We start from the raw sequence: 12399 nt of genomic DNA, 5'->3' as shown, positions 1-12399 counted from the left end.
ATTGTCTGGGGGGGGGTGGAATCTGGCACAGGCTCATAATGCCAGGTTACTTCACTTCCCCACAGAATAAAAGATTTCTTCAGCCATGAGAAACTATCTCCTGACAGTGCCATTCATTAGGGCTCCCACCTGTAGACTGTTTCATTTTCATCTTACTCACAAGGTGCTGAAAAGCCAGCCTGTGTGTTATCACTTGACAATATAGCCCAGCTAATACCTCTTCACCTTTACATATGTTGTCACTTACTGCTCTTTGCCTCAAAAATGGCTCACAGTAACACTCAGATCGTGGACTTCGCTCTCCTGTTGACACTCCTGGGCAGCCCAATTTCACCAGAGCTCCTGTTTCTTAAAAATGATACACATGGGGGGGAAAAACCCCCAAACCTATAATTCTCTTTTTTCCTTTCTCCTCTTTTGAATTACAAAGGTAAAGCAATGTCTTTTGTCTATAGCTTCTGGAGAGAATTGCACAGTGGTTCATTTCTCCTTAAGGTGGGTATTAAGACAGCGCAGGCAAACTGTCATTTCTGAGCTTATGATTTAAAGTATGTCCTTAGAAAATAAAATCTTGACATTTTTGTGGCAACCAATTGTCTCATAACTCAATTCCAAACCAAACATTCTTCTCTGTCACTTTCAGCATGAAAGAACTTTTGCCCATGTTCTTTAAGGTTTAATTTTCAGGAGCAGTCCTGTGGATCCTAAGCCTTGTGGCTCCCATACTTCTATCTGTGTTGTGCACAGGTGCTCATGACATTTTATGATCTGTACTGGTAGCTGCTGACCAGCTCCCCGTGGTGGCAGGTGCTGTTCAGACATAGTTCAAAACAAAGAGGATCCTTTCCCCCAGTCAGAAGCAGAGAGACAGCAGCTAGCCATAGGCAGAGACATACCTGGGATCCATGGGATGTGGTGGGATGTCTGTAACCCTGAACAGTCACAAAGGCACTTTTCCTGAATGGACTACCTTCATCTTTTCCTGTTTAAGTGTCTAATACAGGTCAAACAACTTAACCCCTGACAGCTTCCCTTTCTGTTCATTGGCAGTGAAGGTGCACAGGGTGAATACCTCATACACAGCCCTGCAAATATTTATAGTTTGAATGAGGCTTCTAGTCTCGTTTAGGATGCCTCAGGCCATCCCACCCGACTCCCAGCTGCTGCTGCAGACAGGAAAAGGCTGTAGTCCTGTGCTCTATCATGGCCAGCACAGAGTATCCCAAAGCCCTACAGTTAAGTAGGTGAATCTCACCACATGTGGGATATGCAAGACATAGCAGTGCCTTGTACCTTTGCCCCCTCATCTGATGTAAACCTTCCTGTCGGTGTCGCATCTTCCAGGATTGTGTCCATTTGAAGCTGTGTCTGGAGCTCCAATAGCCCTTCCTTAGGCAGACAGAATCGATTCACAGTCACTGGCGATAAAAAATTGGGGGAAATATACAAAGAGTGAAACAATTATGCTAACATTTATTCCTTCTTCCCACTGAGTTTTGAAAGCAGCAGTGTGGTACAGGAAGGCTGATACATTCGAGATAAAGTGGGAAAGGGAGTTATTCAGCAAACAGTTTGTGGTCATCCAGAAGTGACTTTTGGACAATCTTTACCTTGTCAGAAGAGTAAAAGTGATCAAGAGGCCTCATTTGGTGTGGTGACCTACTGCAGTAAGGAGGATCTGTGAAAGTAAAGCTGGGAAGGCCCTAAAGCACACATGGAAGTACTGATCTTGGAAAGCCAGTGCACGCCTGGACCACTGCTGCAGTCCTGACTCCCACTACATAACCAAATCCCACAGTGCTTTCATCCCCTACAAAACGTGGGCCTCCTCCTCTATCCAAGCAAATCAGCAGAGGTGTACAGGGCAAAGCTTCTTGAGCCAATGGACTGTGATTCGTATGGTATTGCTGATGAAGTCTTGCTTGTTAGCTGCCTACTGATATTCCAGATATCTCCCACATTGTTGCATGATCATCTCCTGGTGGCCCAAGAGCAGCTGAACTGGTGTTGCTAACCCTAGCTTCCCCCTGGCACCAGATGTACTCTATCTCTTTTTCTGCTGCATTTGTCCTCTACCTCTGGGGACCTCTCCCTCATGTTGTAATTCTTTGATCTTTCATGAAGACTTTTCTGAGCACTTGCTTTTTCCAATCATCTGTTAAAACCTTTCCACAGAGCCAAATGGGGCTAATGCTAGGCTCAAGAAAATACAAATTAGAAAATTCAAGTCTAGGAATGTAAGAACCTGTAACACCTCCTGAATCTCCTCACCTCAGGTCCCTATGGGAGGCAGAGCTTTTGCCATGCTTCAAGCTCTCCCAGTCCTTCATAAGGGTTGCAGTGAGGTAGAGAGGTCACTGAAGGGCAGCAAATAAGTTGATTCCTGTTAAATTTATACTTCCTTTCTGGAGTAATGGTGATCAGCTAGGAATTTTGGCAAAACCTTTTGTGGATTTTTCTTGAAGAGTTAAAACACATTCAGGGATTTTTGCCTTCTTGGCTCTGTTTTCCTCTTTTCTCGCCAGATATCATTATACAGATTCAAGAAGGGTGAGTAATTAAAACCTATGCAAAGAATGTGGCTGACAATTAAAATCATACATCTGCCTGACGAGGAAACATAGATGACAGACTGCAGAGCTCCTGTAGCTTATGACCTTCGATGGCAGGAAGGATCCCAGGGATTCACTGCATGCGCGGGGACCCTCTGAGAAGGGACCGATCACACTGGGGTCTGAGACGCTCGGGAAATGGATGGAAACAGAAGGAAATGAGAAAAAAGGTAAAATAGTTGAGGTACCGCAGGATGCACTGGGAAGCCTGCGCGGCGGGACGGCCCCGGGCTTTCACGGCGCGGCCCCCCGCGGGCGCAGACGGGCGGTGGGACGGGCAGCGGGCGGCAGCACCGCTGGGAGCGCTGCGGAGAAGAGCACGAGCCGGCCGCGACGGGAGCCACCTGCGGGAGGCGCCGCTCCGCCTCCGGCCCCGCTCCGCCCCGCTCGGAGCGCGCCTCTGAGGGAAGGCACCCGGCAGGAGGGAGGGGGGAGGCGCCCCCGAACCCCGCGGAGGCGGCGGGAGGGATGGGATCGGCCCCGCCACCTGCCTGAGCGGCTCCCGGAGACGCCGCCGCCGCGGGGAGTTGGTAGGTAGCGGGTCCCGCCGGCCGGGAGGGTGCCGCGAGTTGCGAGTCAACCCGGGGGACAAAGGGGCGGCGGGAGGGATGGCGAGGAGCCGTTCTCATCCCTCGGTGCCCCGGGGCCAGCGTCTCACCTGCCGGCGGCAGCGGAGCCGAGGGGAGCCCTGCGCTGCGGAGCACCGGCTGTGCCCGCCGGGCGCTGCTGGCCCCCGGGCTTGCGGGAGCCGCTGTCCCGGCTGGGGCGAGCTCTCCGCCCAGAGCTTAATTTTTAACCCCGCTCGCATCACCGGGATCGCACCCGGCGCCGCCTCCCCGGCGGCGGGCAAACAAAAGGGATAACGCGGCTTCTCGCCGGTCCCCGCTTCGGGTCCCGGCTGCTGGGGCGGCCGGCGCGGCGAGCACCGCAGCCGGCTGATGCCGGTGACTAACTTTGAAGGAGCCTCTGGTGAAGGAACAGCTGATTAAAAAATCGCCTTTGCTGCGTTCCACACTTGGGAAGCTTCAGAAGCAGCCGTTGCGATCCTCCGCTTCGATTCATCACCATGACCGGGAACGTCATTTTTTTGGGGGGGTGTCTTTAAGAAATTCGTGACACGATCTCTTCGTTGAAGCGGTTTCTGGAGCCGGCGGCAGTTGTTTGCCTTCTGGCCCGAACGAGGTGCCAGGAGTCCAGCCGCTTGCACGGCTTCCCCATCGCTCAGGTGGTTTGGTAGCTCTAGGTATGCGGGTCCTTGCTTGCCGCTTTACCGACTGAGTCAAGCTGACTGTCCCTGTCCGCCTGCAACAGAGCTCGCTCTGGTGCAGTGAAACTGAAGCTGCTTTACGTGCAGAGTGAGAGAGAAAAGGGAAGGAAAGGAGGGTGAGAGGAGGCAGTAAAATTATTCTGTAAGAGTTGGACTAAGTGGAAAACACATAATGTGATCCCATTCCTCTGCGGCGTGCCTGGGTTGCTGACACGTGTCAAAATACCCGCTGTGTGCGCTAACAGACGGTATCGCTGTGTGTTACTCGAGTGTGTTTCGGGTTTTCCGAGACATCTCTTCTCACAACCCTCAGTTCAGCGGGTAAGGGAGCCTGACTCCCAGACCACCCTCGGCATCGCGGGCAGGCTCATGGAGATGCTCGGGTTTAACGGCAGCAAGGCTTCTGTAATTCTTACAGCCCGACTCAGTTGGTTTTGCTGTGTTTTAACAAGTTCTGTGACTAAGAAAAGCAGCAAAGGTATTTTGGCACGGCAGTGACAGTGATTTAGTTCACCTTCATGATTTGGTTTGAGGCAGGTTTTTCTCTCTTGCTGTTTTGCTTTTATTCCCCCCCCCCCCCCTTTTTTTTTTTTTTTCTTTTCCATCTTAATCATTCTGGCTTCCAGCACTGTGGAAAAACTTTCTTCATTTCAAAATGTAATGGAGACCATTTGGTTATTTGGTTCACAGGCTTTCATACTGGACGTTCCAAGATTTATTGTTATTTAACCATCTATTACAAGAGCCACCCCGAAGCAGAGAACTCCTCCAGAAAGATTACTTTGCTTACTAGAAAATGGTTCATGCCCAGCCTGAGCAAGGCAGTTCTCTTTCACCAACGTCCATCTCAAGGCATGAATACCCAGAGTAGGCAGGAAAATGTGTCTGTGTTTTAGCAGTGTGGGGAGCCCCAGGGAAGCTGTCACTGTTTCCAGTCTCCAAACAATTTTAATGCCATTAGCAAGTGTGATTATGTACAAACCACTTTCTAGGGGTTTCCTAGGCTGGGTATCAGAGCAGGGCTTTGTGTTGAGTCAAAGGGTGGGTTGAGTTTATGACACAGTTTAAATAGAAACAGAAAAGCAGGGCTACAGTAGAGCTGCACATTGTAATTCATTCAGGATCAGTTTCTGATAGCTGCTCAGGGAAGTACTCACTTCTTACCAGTCTGTTGGGTCTGAGAACATCTTTCAGGGTCACCCACAAGTAAGGAGATGAATGTAGAGAGCTTGGTTATTGCAGGAAAAGGCAAGAAGAGGCCAACTGGTAGGGCTCTCTTTAGCTAACTGGTAGGGCTCTCTTTAAATTTAGACTGTTTTAAAATCCCTTTATCTTTCTGCTTAACCATTTGTTTTTTAAAAGAGGCAGGATCTACTTAGAAGAAGTACGAAGTACTATCCACTGATCTGGCATCTTGCTACAAATAAGACATATTTATTCTATTTGCTGTAGCCCAGAGCTGTCTTCTTCTCGGTTGTGTCTCCATAAAAATGGTATAAAAAATACCATTTTAGAGACTTCAGTGAATGTCCTGCTTTGAGAGCACGGTTTAGCTTCTATAGTCAGGTTTAACCTCACTACTGTATTTCATTGATCAGTTTTAGTAACATTTTAAATAACAGAAAAGTTCTGCAGCTGATGAAAAGCTGGAATGTAATCATAGCACGGAAGCAGCAGGGGAGAGGTGTGGGAAGGCTTGGTCTGAGACATAAAGTGCACAGCAGAGACACAAATATCTTCTGAAGCCTTTTTCGAGGACCAACTTGAGTCTCAGCTTCTGGTTTGTTTTCTCCACAGGGCGGCTGCCCTCTGCTGTCTAAAACTGCCTTTCCATCCCTAGTGTTACTGTAGTGGTGATGGTGAGGAAAAGAGAGAGGACAGGTTGCAGGGAGAGGTAATTTCTCAGCCCTGCTGATGCTCTTGGAAGAAGCAGAGAAGTTGTTATGCATGCAGTCGTGTCATCAGGTCGCTGTGCTGACAGGCACAAGGGAATCTTGCTGCTTGTGCAAATAACAACTGACAAGACATGTCTAATTTTCCCCTGCCAGCTAAATAAACCATCCAAAGGCCAGCAGTGGCTCAGTTAGCATGAATGATGTTTTAGATCCAAGAAGTGGCTTGAGTGGTGCAGTTCAGGCAAAAGTTTCCATCAGTCAGGAAAGCTTCAAGTGTCAGTTGTAGGAATAACTTTGGTGTGAAGCAGATGAGAGCAGACTGCTTATAAACACATGCTCTTAAGGATGGGATCTGCCACCTGATGCACAGCACAACTGATTTAGTCCATTTTCAGCTTCTGAAAGCCCAGTAAACATTTCTGTGTCCAGACCTCACTGTCACAAGTAGGACAGTTAACAGCTGACTTATGCTAGTGTGTATTGTCTCTGTGGGGATGGAGTGATAGAATTTACCTGCTGTTTGTCTGGTCACTGTTATACTGCAAGCATATCTGATGTACTGCAAGCATATTTGGTATACAGCAAGCATATTTCATATACAGCAAGTGTTCTCTGGGCCACCCTTATACTGATGTGAGACTATCTCATTTCATAGCTCGCAAAAACCAGCTGCATCCAATATTCATCTCTGCTGTGGAAGGAACCAGAGGAACTGATGTTTTGCTGTAAACACATAAGCAAGTATTTCACATTCTCAAGCCACCCAAAATGATGCAGATCTGAGGAGTGTTTAAAATGGCCTGCGTTTCCCAGCATGGCTTGCCCATTAAGGCACAAAGCAACGTATTCTGAAGGGCTTAACCCTTCTAGAAAAAGATGCTTCCTTTTAAATGTGTCCTGTTTGCTAATGGAAAGAATTACCAACAGAATCTCTGGTCACTTCTGAAGGAGTCAGCACTTGCTTCTGTTGGCATCAGTAACATCAGCTCTGTTCATCTGGTTTTTGGAATGGGAATATTTTGATATCCTGAGTCAATTGATGTATTGACCATTGTGTGCTTTAATTATAGCCTCCATTCCCAAAGAGGATGCTACTGACAATGGAATGTCTGCATTTAGCCTTTTTCAGTCCGTGCCTTCTGAAGTCCTTTTTTTAGTGCAGCTTAGGGATGGAGTACTCCTACAAAAAGTGTTGAAAGGGAATAGTTTTTCTTTTTTAGATAGCTGTGGTCATCTCCTGCGTGGTTTGCTTCGGTTTACCGGTGTGAGGTATTTCAGGAATGCTCCTGCAGTTGTGATCACTGTAACCTCAGCAGGGTTTTAAATATGTGTAAGCTCAACATAATTGTGAAGTTTTGTTTGAATAATCTTTGTGTGAGGGAGATCCTGCCTGCCTTCTTGCCCAGGGTGCAGTGCCTCCCGCAGCGATTCAGCTGTATGGCTAATTTTCAGATGAACTGGAGTGACACATTTTCTTGACACAGTGCTAGTGCACGCTGCTCTTTGCAGTTTGAGGCACTCTGCCTGTGGTTCATAAACACACTTGCAGTCCCATTTGCCTCCCTGTGCCCAGAGGGGGTTGGTTTGCATTTCTAATTAATTGAGTTTATAAAGGAATAAGCCAGTATGTCAACTGAAAATCCCCTCAAGAATTGTAAACTTACTTCATTAGCTGCCTTTGTGTAATCATATCACCCTTTCTCCTGTAAGCCTAGGGGAGACTATGAATTGCATGATTCTAAATGCTACATGGAGCAGAAACCTTCCTCTGATACGAGTTGCAAGGGGAAGCAAGTCTCCCATGTGGTCATGTTCTACAACCCAGCTCCTGTTCAGGTTACCTTTTGTCTGTCCACCTGTTCCTACCATTTTCTTGATGTCTGTGGCTAAGACAGCAAATGATGTGAGGTGATTTAAAGACCTCACTCAGAGAAGTCAAAGCATAGGTGAGAACTTTCATATCTAGTGATCTGAAATCTGTGATCTCACCAAAGTAAGATACATCTACTCTTTGCAGGAGCTGTGGTTTCAGAATGCAGGAATTTACAAGGGGTCTGAGTTTTCTTTACACTGTGTGCAAATACCATAAGTTCCCACTGATGCCAGCTGGGATTTGGTGTCCCAGCACACCTAAGGGTTAGAATACATAGAATACATAGAATAAACCAGGTTGGAAGAGACCTTCAAGATCATTGCATCCAACCCATCAACCAATCCAACACCACCTAAACAACTAACCCAATGCCCAATGTTTCAGTGTTAACTTGGGACAGGATACAGGTTAAGGTTTAACACTGAGAAATGTGAAGTACTTAGTGACAGTTGCTTCTGTTCAAATCACTTGACCCTTATTGTATTAGACTTGGTTAGCAAGCCATTGCTTAGCATGGTAGATTAATCTTGCAATGTGTTTGGATATATAACTGGGGTTCCTTTTGCTTTCCACAGACCAGCATCCAGAATGGCAGCCCTGTCCACTTTAATCCTCCTGTTGTGTGCTGCTAAAGATGTGGTGCCCTCCAGTCCTCACTGGAAGCCAACTTGGCCATCTTACAGAGTTCCAGTTATCCTGCCACAGTCTACCCTTAACTTGGACAAACCACAGTTTGATGCTGAAGCCAGACTGGAAGTGGTATCTCCCTGTGGCCCAGCATGCCACAAAAGTTCTCCACTGCCAACTTATGAAGAAGTGAAGAACTACCTGTCCTATGAAACCTTGTATGCTAATGGTAGCCTCACTGAAACTGAAGTAGGCATATATATTTTGAGCAACAGCGGTGATGGGGCTCAAGGCAAATCTCGAACTAAGAGGCAGATCTATGGCTATGACAGCAGGTTTAGCATTTTTGGGAAAGACTTTTTGTTGAATTACCCATTCTCCACATCAGTGAAGCTATCGACAGGTTGCACGGGGACGCTGGTGGCTGAAAAGCACGTGCTTACCGCTGCTCATTGTATCCACGATGGCAAGAGCTACGTCAAAGGAGCTCAGAAACTGCGGGTGGGGTTCCTAAAGCCCAAACTGAAAGATGGCAGCAAAGGGGCCAATATCACCAACTCAGCGATGCCTGAGAAAATGAAATTCCAGTGGATCCGAGTGAAAAGGACACATGTCCCTAAAGGATGGATCAAAGGCAATGCCAATGACATTGGCATGGATTATGACTATGCCCTGCTGGAGCTGAAGAAGCCTCATAAAAGAAAGTTTATGAAAATAGGTGTGAGCCCGCCAGCGAGACACTTGCCTGGAGGGAGGATTCACTTCTCCGGCTACGACAATGACCGTCCAGGAAACCTGGTTTACCGTTTCTGTGATGTCAAAGATGAAACATACGACCTGCTGTACCAGCAGTGCGACGCCCAGCCGGGGGCGAGTGGATCTGGGGTCTACGTCAGGATGTGGAAGAGGCAGAACCACAAATGGGAACGTAAAATTATTGGAATATTTTCAGGCCATCAGTGGGTGGACATGAACGGCACCCCGCAGGACTTCAACGTGGCTGTCCGCATCACGCCCCTCAAGTACGCACAGATCTGTTACTGGATCAAAGGCAACTACCTTGACTGCAGGGAAGGATAAAGACAATGAAACTCCTTGAGAGCACTTAGTGACTGGTTTTAATCACTCATCTGAGGAGAGGCTAAACGTCTGCTGCAAACGTGTGTGATAGGTTCTTGCGACTTTGGGATGTCATCCATAGCTTTTCGAGCAAGCCACCTCGCTCCTAGGACGGGGGCCGTGCGGTGCTGTCATTGCATCTCAAAACTGGGTAGAAAGCAGCATCTGCTGGGTGGGGAAGAAGCAGGTGGACTTGCTGGATTTGCAGCTGAGCAACTGAAGATTAATTAGGGGCGGATCAGTAAACAGTGCGAGATCAGAACCGTCTCCAAAGAATCTCACAAAAGGGACGCTGTTGACTGTCTCATGCCTGCAATGTTTGTTTTAATAAATCCTAGGATTAGTAGAAATGCTTTGATCTGAACTTTTAAAAGAAAATATTTCTATGCTGTTGGGGGCTGCAGAGTGGCATTTAATGGTGTTTGCAACCCAAACATTACAGATTTGTGTTCCTGCATGGGAAAGGGAGCGTGAAAAGGGCAAGGCATGCGCTGTGGGATGTGAACGCCACACAAACAGCGTGAAGGGTAAATAACTGCATAGCACATCTAACCTTCTTTTGCCCTGAGTGATTTGAGACTTTATTGGTAACAGAGTTAAGAAAAATGCCTTTTGAGCAAACAGACCTTCATATTACAAGGACTTGACTGTGGAGATGATGTTGGCCGTACAAGCAGTGCCACTGCATCCTGCTTTGGGAAATACAAATCGTACACGGGCTTTAATCTGTATAGCAGCTGGGGCGTAGCCTTCCACCTTGCAGGATCCCCATGAACACGCATTACAGAAGGTGTACAAGGACAGAGGCTTGCTTTCTGTTATGAACCTGCTTAGATCTTCCAAGGAAAATCTTGAGTCAGCAAGTCAGATTTTCAGAGAGGAAGCCTGCCTTTGGTCTTGCTGGCCATTTGACTTGCAGGCTCTGCTGAGTTTCACCCCTTTTTGTTGGAGGTCCATGTGGCTTTACCTAAAAATACACCAGACAGGGAGACCCTGGATTTTTAAGTCTCTCTCTCTCTCGTATCCCTTTGACAGTGTACTTTGTGTGACATCTTGACTTCCATTTCTTGTGTTGTTTGGGACAGGAATCCTCCTCCCCACCAGATTGTTGAGTTACAAATAGTTCTTGGCGAATGCACAGTTCAGCAATTCTGTAGCTGGAGTACAGCCACGTTATGGGATGTAATCTGAGTTTGCTATGAAGTGATGCTCTGCTCTTATAGATCATAGAACCATTTCAGCTGGAAAAGAGCTGAGGCCAGCCATTGGCCTGACACCACCATGGTCACTCATTCACATCCTGAAGTGCCATGTCTACACTTTTTTTAACACCTGACCCCACCACCTCCCTGGGCAGTCTGTTCCAATGCCTGACCACTCTTTCAGTCAAGAATATTTTTCTAATAGCTGATATACATCTCCCCTGGCACATTTTGAGGCCGTTTCCTCTTGTTCTATCACTTGATACTAGGGAGAAGAGAACAACACCCACCTTACTACAACCTCCTTTCAGGTAGCTGTAGAGAACTAACAGTGACTTAGTTTTTTGCTACAGCAGAATTAGAGTTTAAAACAAGAACTGCCCTTTGTAGGTAAAATCAGAGTAGCCAAATACTTCCAGCTTAGCAAACAGTGTTGGGAAGTCAATGTGGTCTGTACAAAGAGCTTCTCAGGTAGGCTGTGCCACACTATTACAGTAACATGGCTAAGTACATGCTTCCATGCCAATATTATTACTTCAAATAGGAGGACAGACACTGGCTTCAGTTCCAGTTTCTCTTCCATCTGTCTCTCAGTGTCTCCTGAAGCTTGCCTGTGGTGCTTGGTGTAGTGGGTCAAAGGCAAGTCCCTCGTGTGAAACAGCAGAGCTGGGAAGGAACATACCTAAGCAGAGCTTCCCTATGCTGTACAGGGAAAATGTAAATTCAGCTAAGCCTCTCCTCCCCTCTACTAATTACTATGGCATTTGTAAACATATGCCTGATGGTGCTTTATCTTTGTGGTGGCTTTGGCTCTAGTTCTGAGAAACATTTTTTGCTAGAGCTGCCTATGATTAGTGTTTTTATAGGTGCAGCATACGAAAACATGGACCCTCCTGTGGGCTTTTGGTGCACTCAGATACAAGCAGTTACTAATGCTTCAAAATATGAATAATCACCATATGTATCTGATGGTCTTTTTCTGCCTCTTTAATTTACTTTATGGCTGTTTTCTGGAGCACTTTTGTTTGAATGTATCACAGTGAATAAAGAAAAGTTACGAATTTCAATGCAGACATTCTTGTATTTGTGCTGTACTTGGGTTCCAGTTTTGGTCTCCTTTCACTTACGTGTTTGGAAGGACATTTGGTGACAGGCAGATGTATTGATAGCTTCAGTGCTGTTTATTTTCCTTCAGTTTTCTTTTGTCCCTGTCTTTTATATTTTATAAAAATCATTCTTCCTTTCTTCCCCCCCCCCCCCCCCCCCAGTAGGCTTAGTTACTCTTTGTCCTTGGAGAAGAATAGCCAATCTTAGCTTTCATTTAATTGTTGCAGTTCCAAAGCCAGTCATGAGCTCAGATTAGTTAAAGCTGAAAATAGCCTATTAAGCCAAAAGAGTCACATTTTTTAATTAACTTTAGAGCTGACAAACTACTGAGAAATTTGAGCCAGTCAGTTTAAGGTCATAATCAACTCCATCTTCTTCTACCTGATACAGTAAGAAAAAAGCTCCTCTGAAGCCAACCATGAGACTCACAGTTTCGCTAAGGCACACTGGGTTTGGATTTTGGTATTGGAAATTGCCATCCCTACACATTGTGTGATTTCTGGATATGCATGTCACATCAGGCGGGCTTGAGAGCATCAGTCCTGGTTTATGGAACATATTTCCCATCCACTGGTCCTATGTTCTCAGCTGCTTCATTGAAGGCAAATGAGCTTCAGTAATATGAGCAACTGTGGGCTTTAGAAAGATAAATCTATGTATGTAGCCAGTTTTGTGTAATCAGGGGTGGGAGAGTCTC

The 12399-nt window shown here is 46.6% G+C and overlaps 1 protein-coding gene across 1 annotated transcript; it reads left to right on the top strand.

Moving 5' to 3' along the window:
• The first annotated feature begins 3001 nt into the window (after nucleotides 1-3001).
• Nucleotides 3002-11730, top strand: PRSS23 (serine protease 23). Its single transcript, XM_054164728.1, has 2 exons — nucleotides 3002-3142; nucleotides 8223-11730. The coding sequence occupies exon 2, from the start codon at nucleotides 8236-8238 to the stop codon at nucleotides 9352-9354; it is 1119 nt and encodes a 372-aa protein (XP_054020703.1). The 5' UTR covers nucleotides 3002-3142; nucleotides 8223-8235; the 3' UTR covers nucleotides 9355-11730.
• Nucleotides 11731-12399: the final 669 nt, after the last annotated feature.

This window comes from Dryobates pubescens, chromosome 10 (assembly GCF_014839835.1).
Source record: "Dryobates pubescens isolate bDryPub1 chromosome 10, bDryPub1.pri, whole genome shotgun sequence".
Classification (NCBI taxonomy): domain Eukaryota; kingdom Metazoa; phylum Chordata; class Aves; order Piciformes; family Picidae; genus Dryobates; species Dryobates pubescens.
This window is presented reverse-complemented; position numbering and strand designations above follow the sequence as displayed.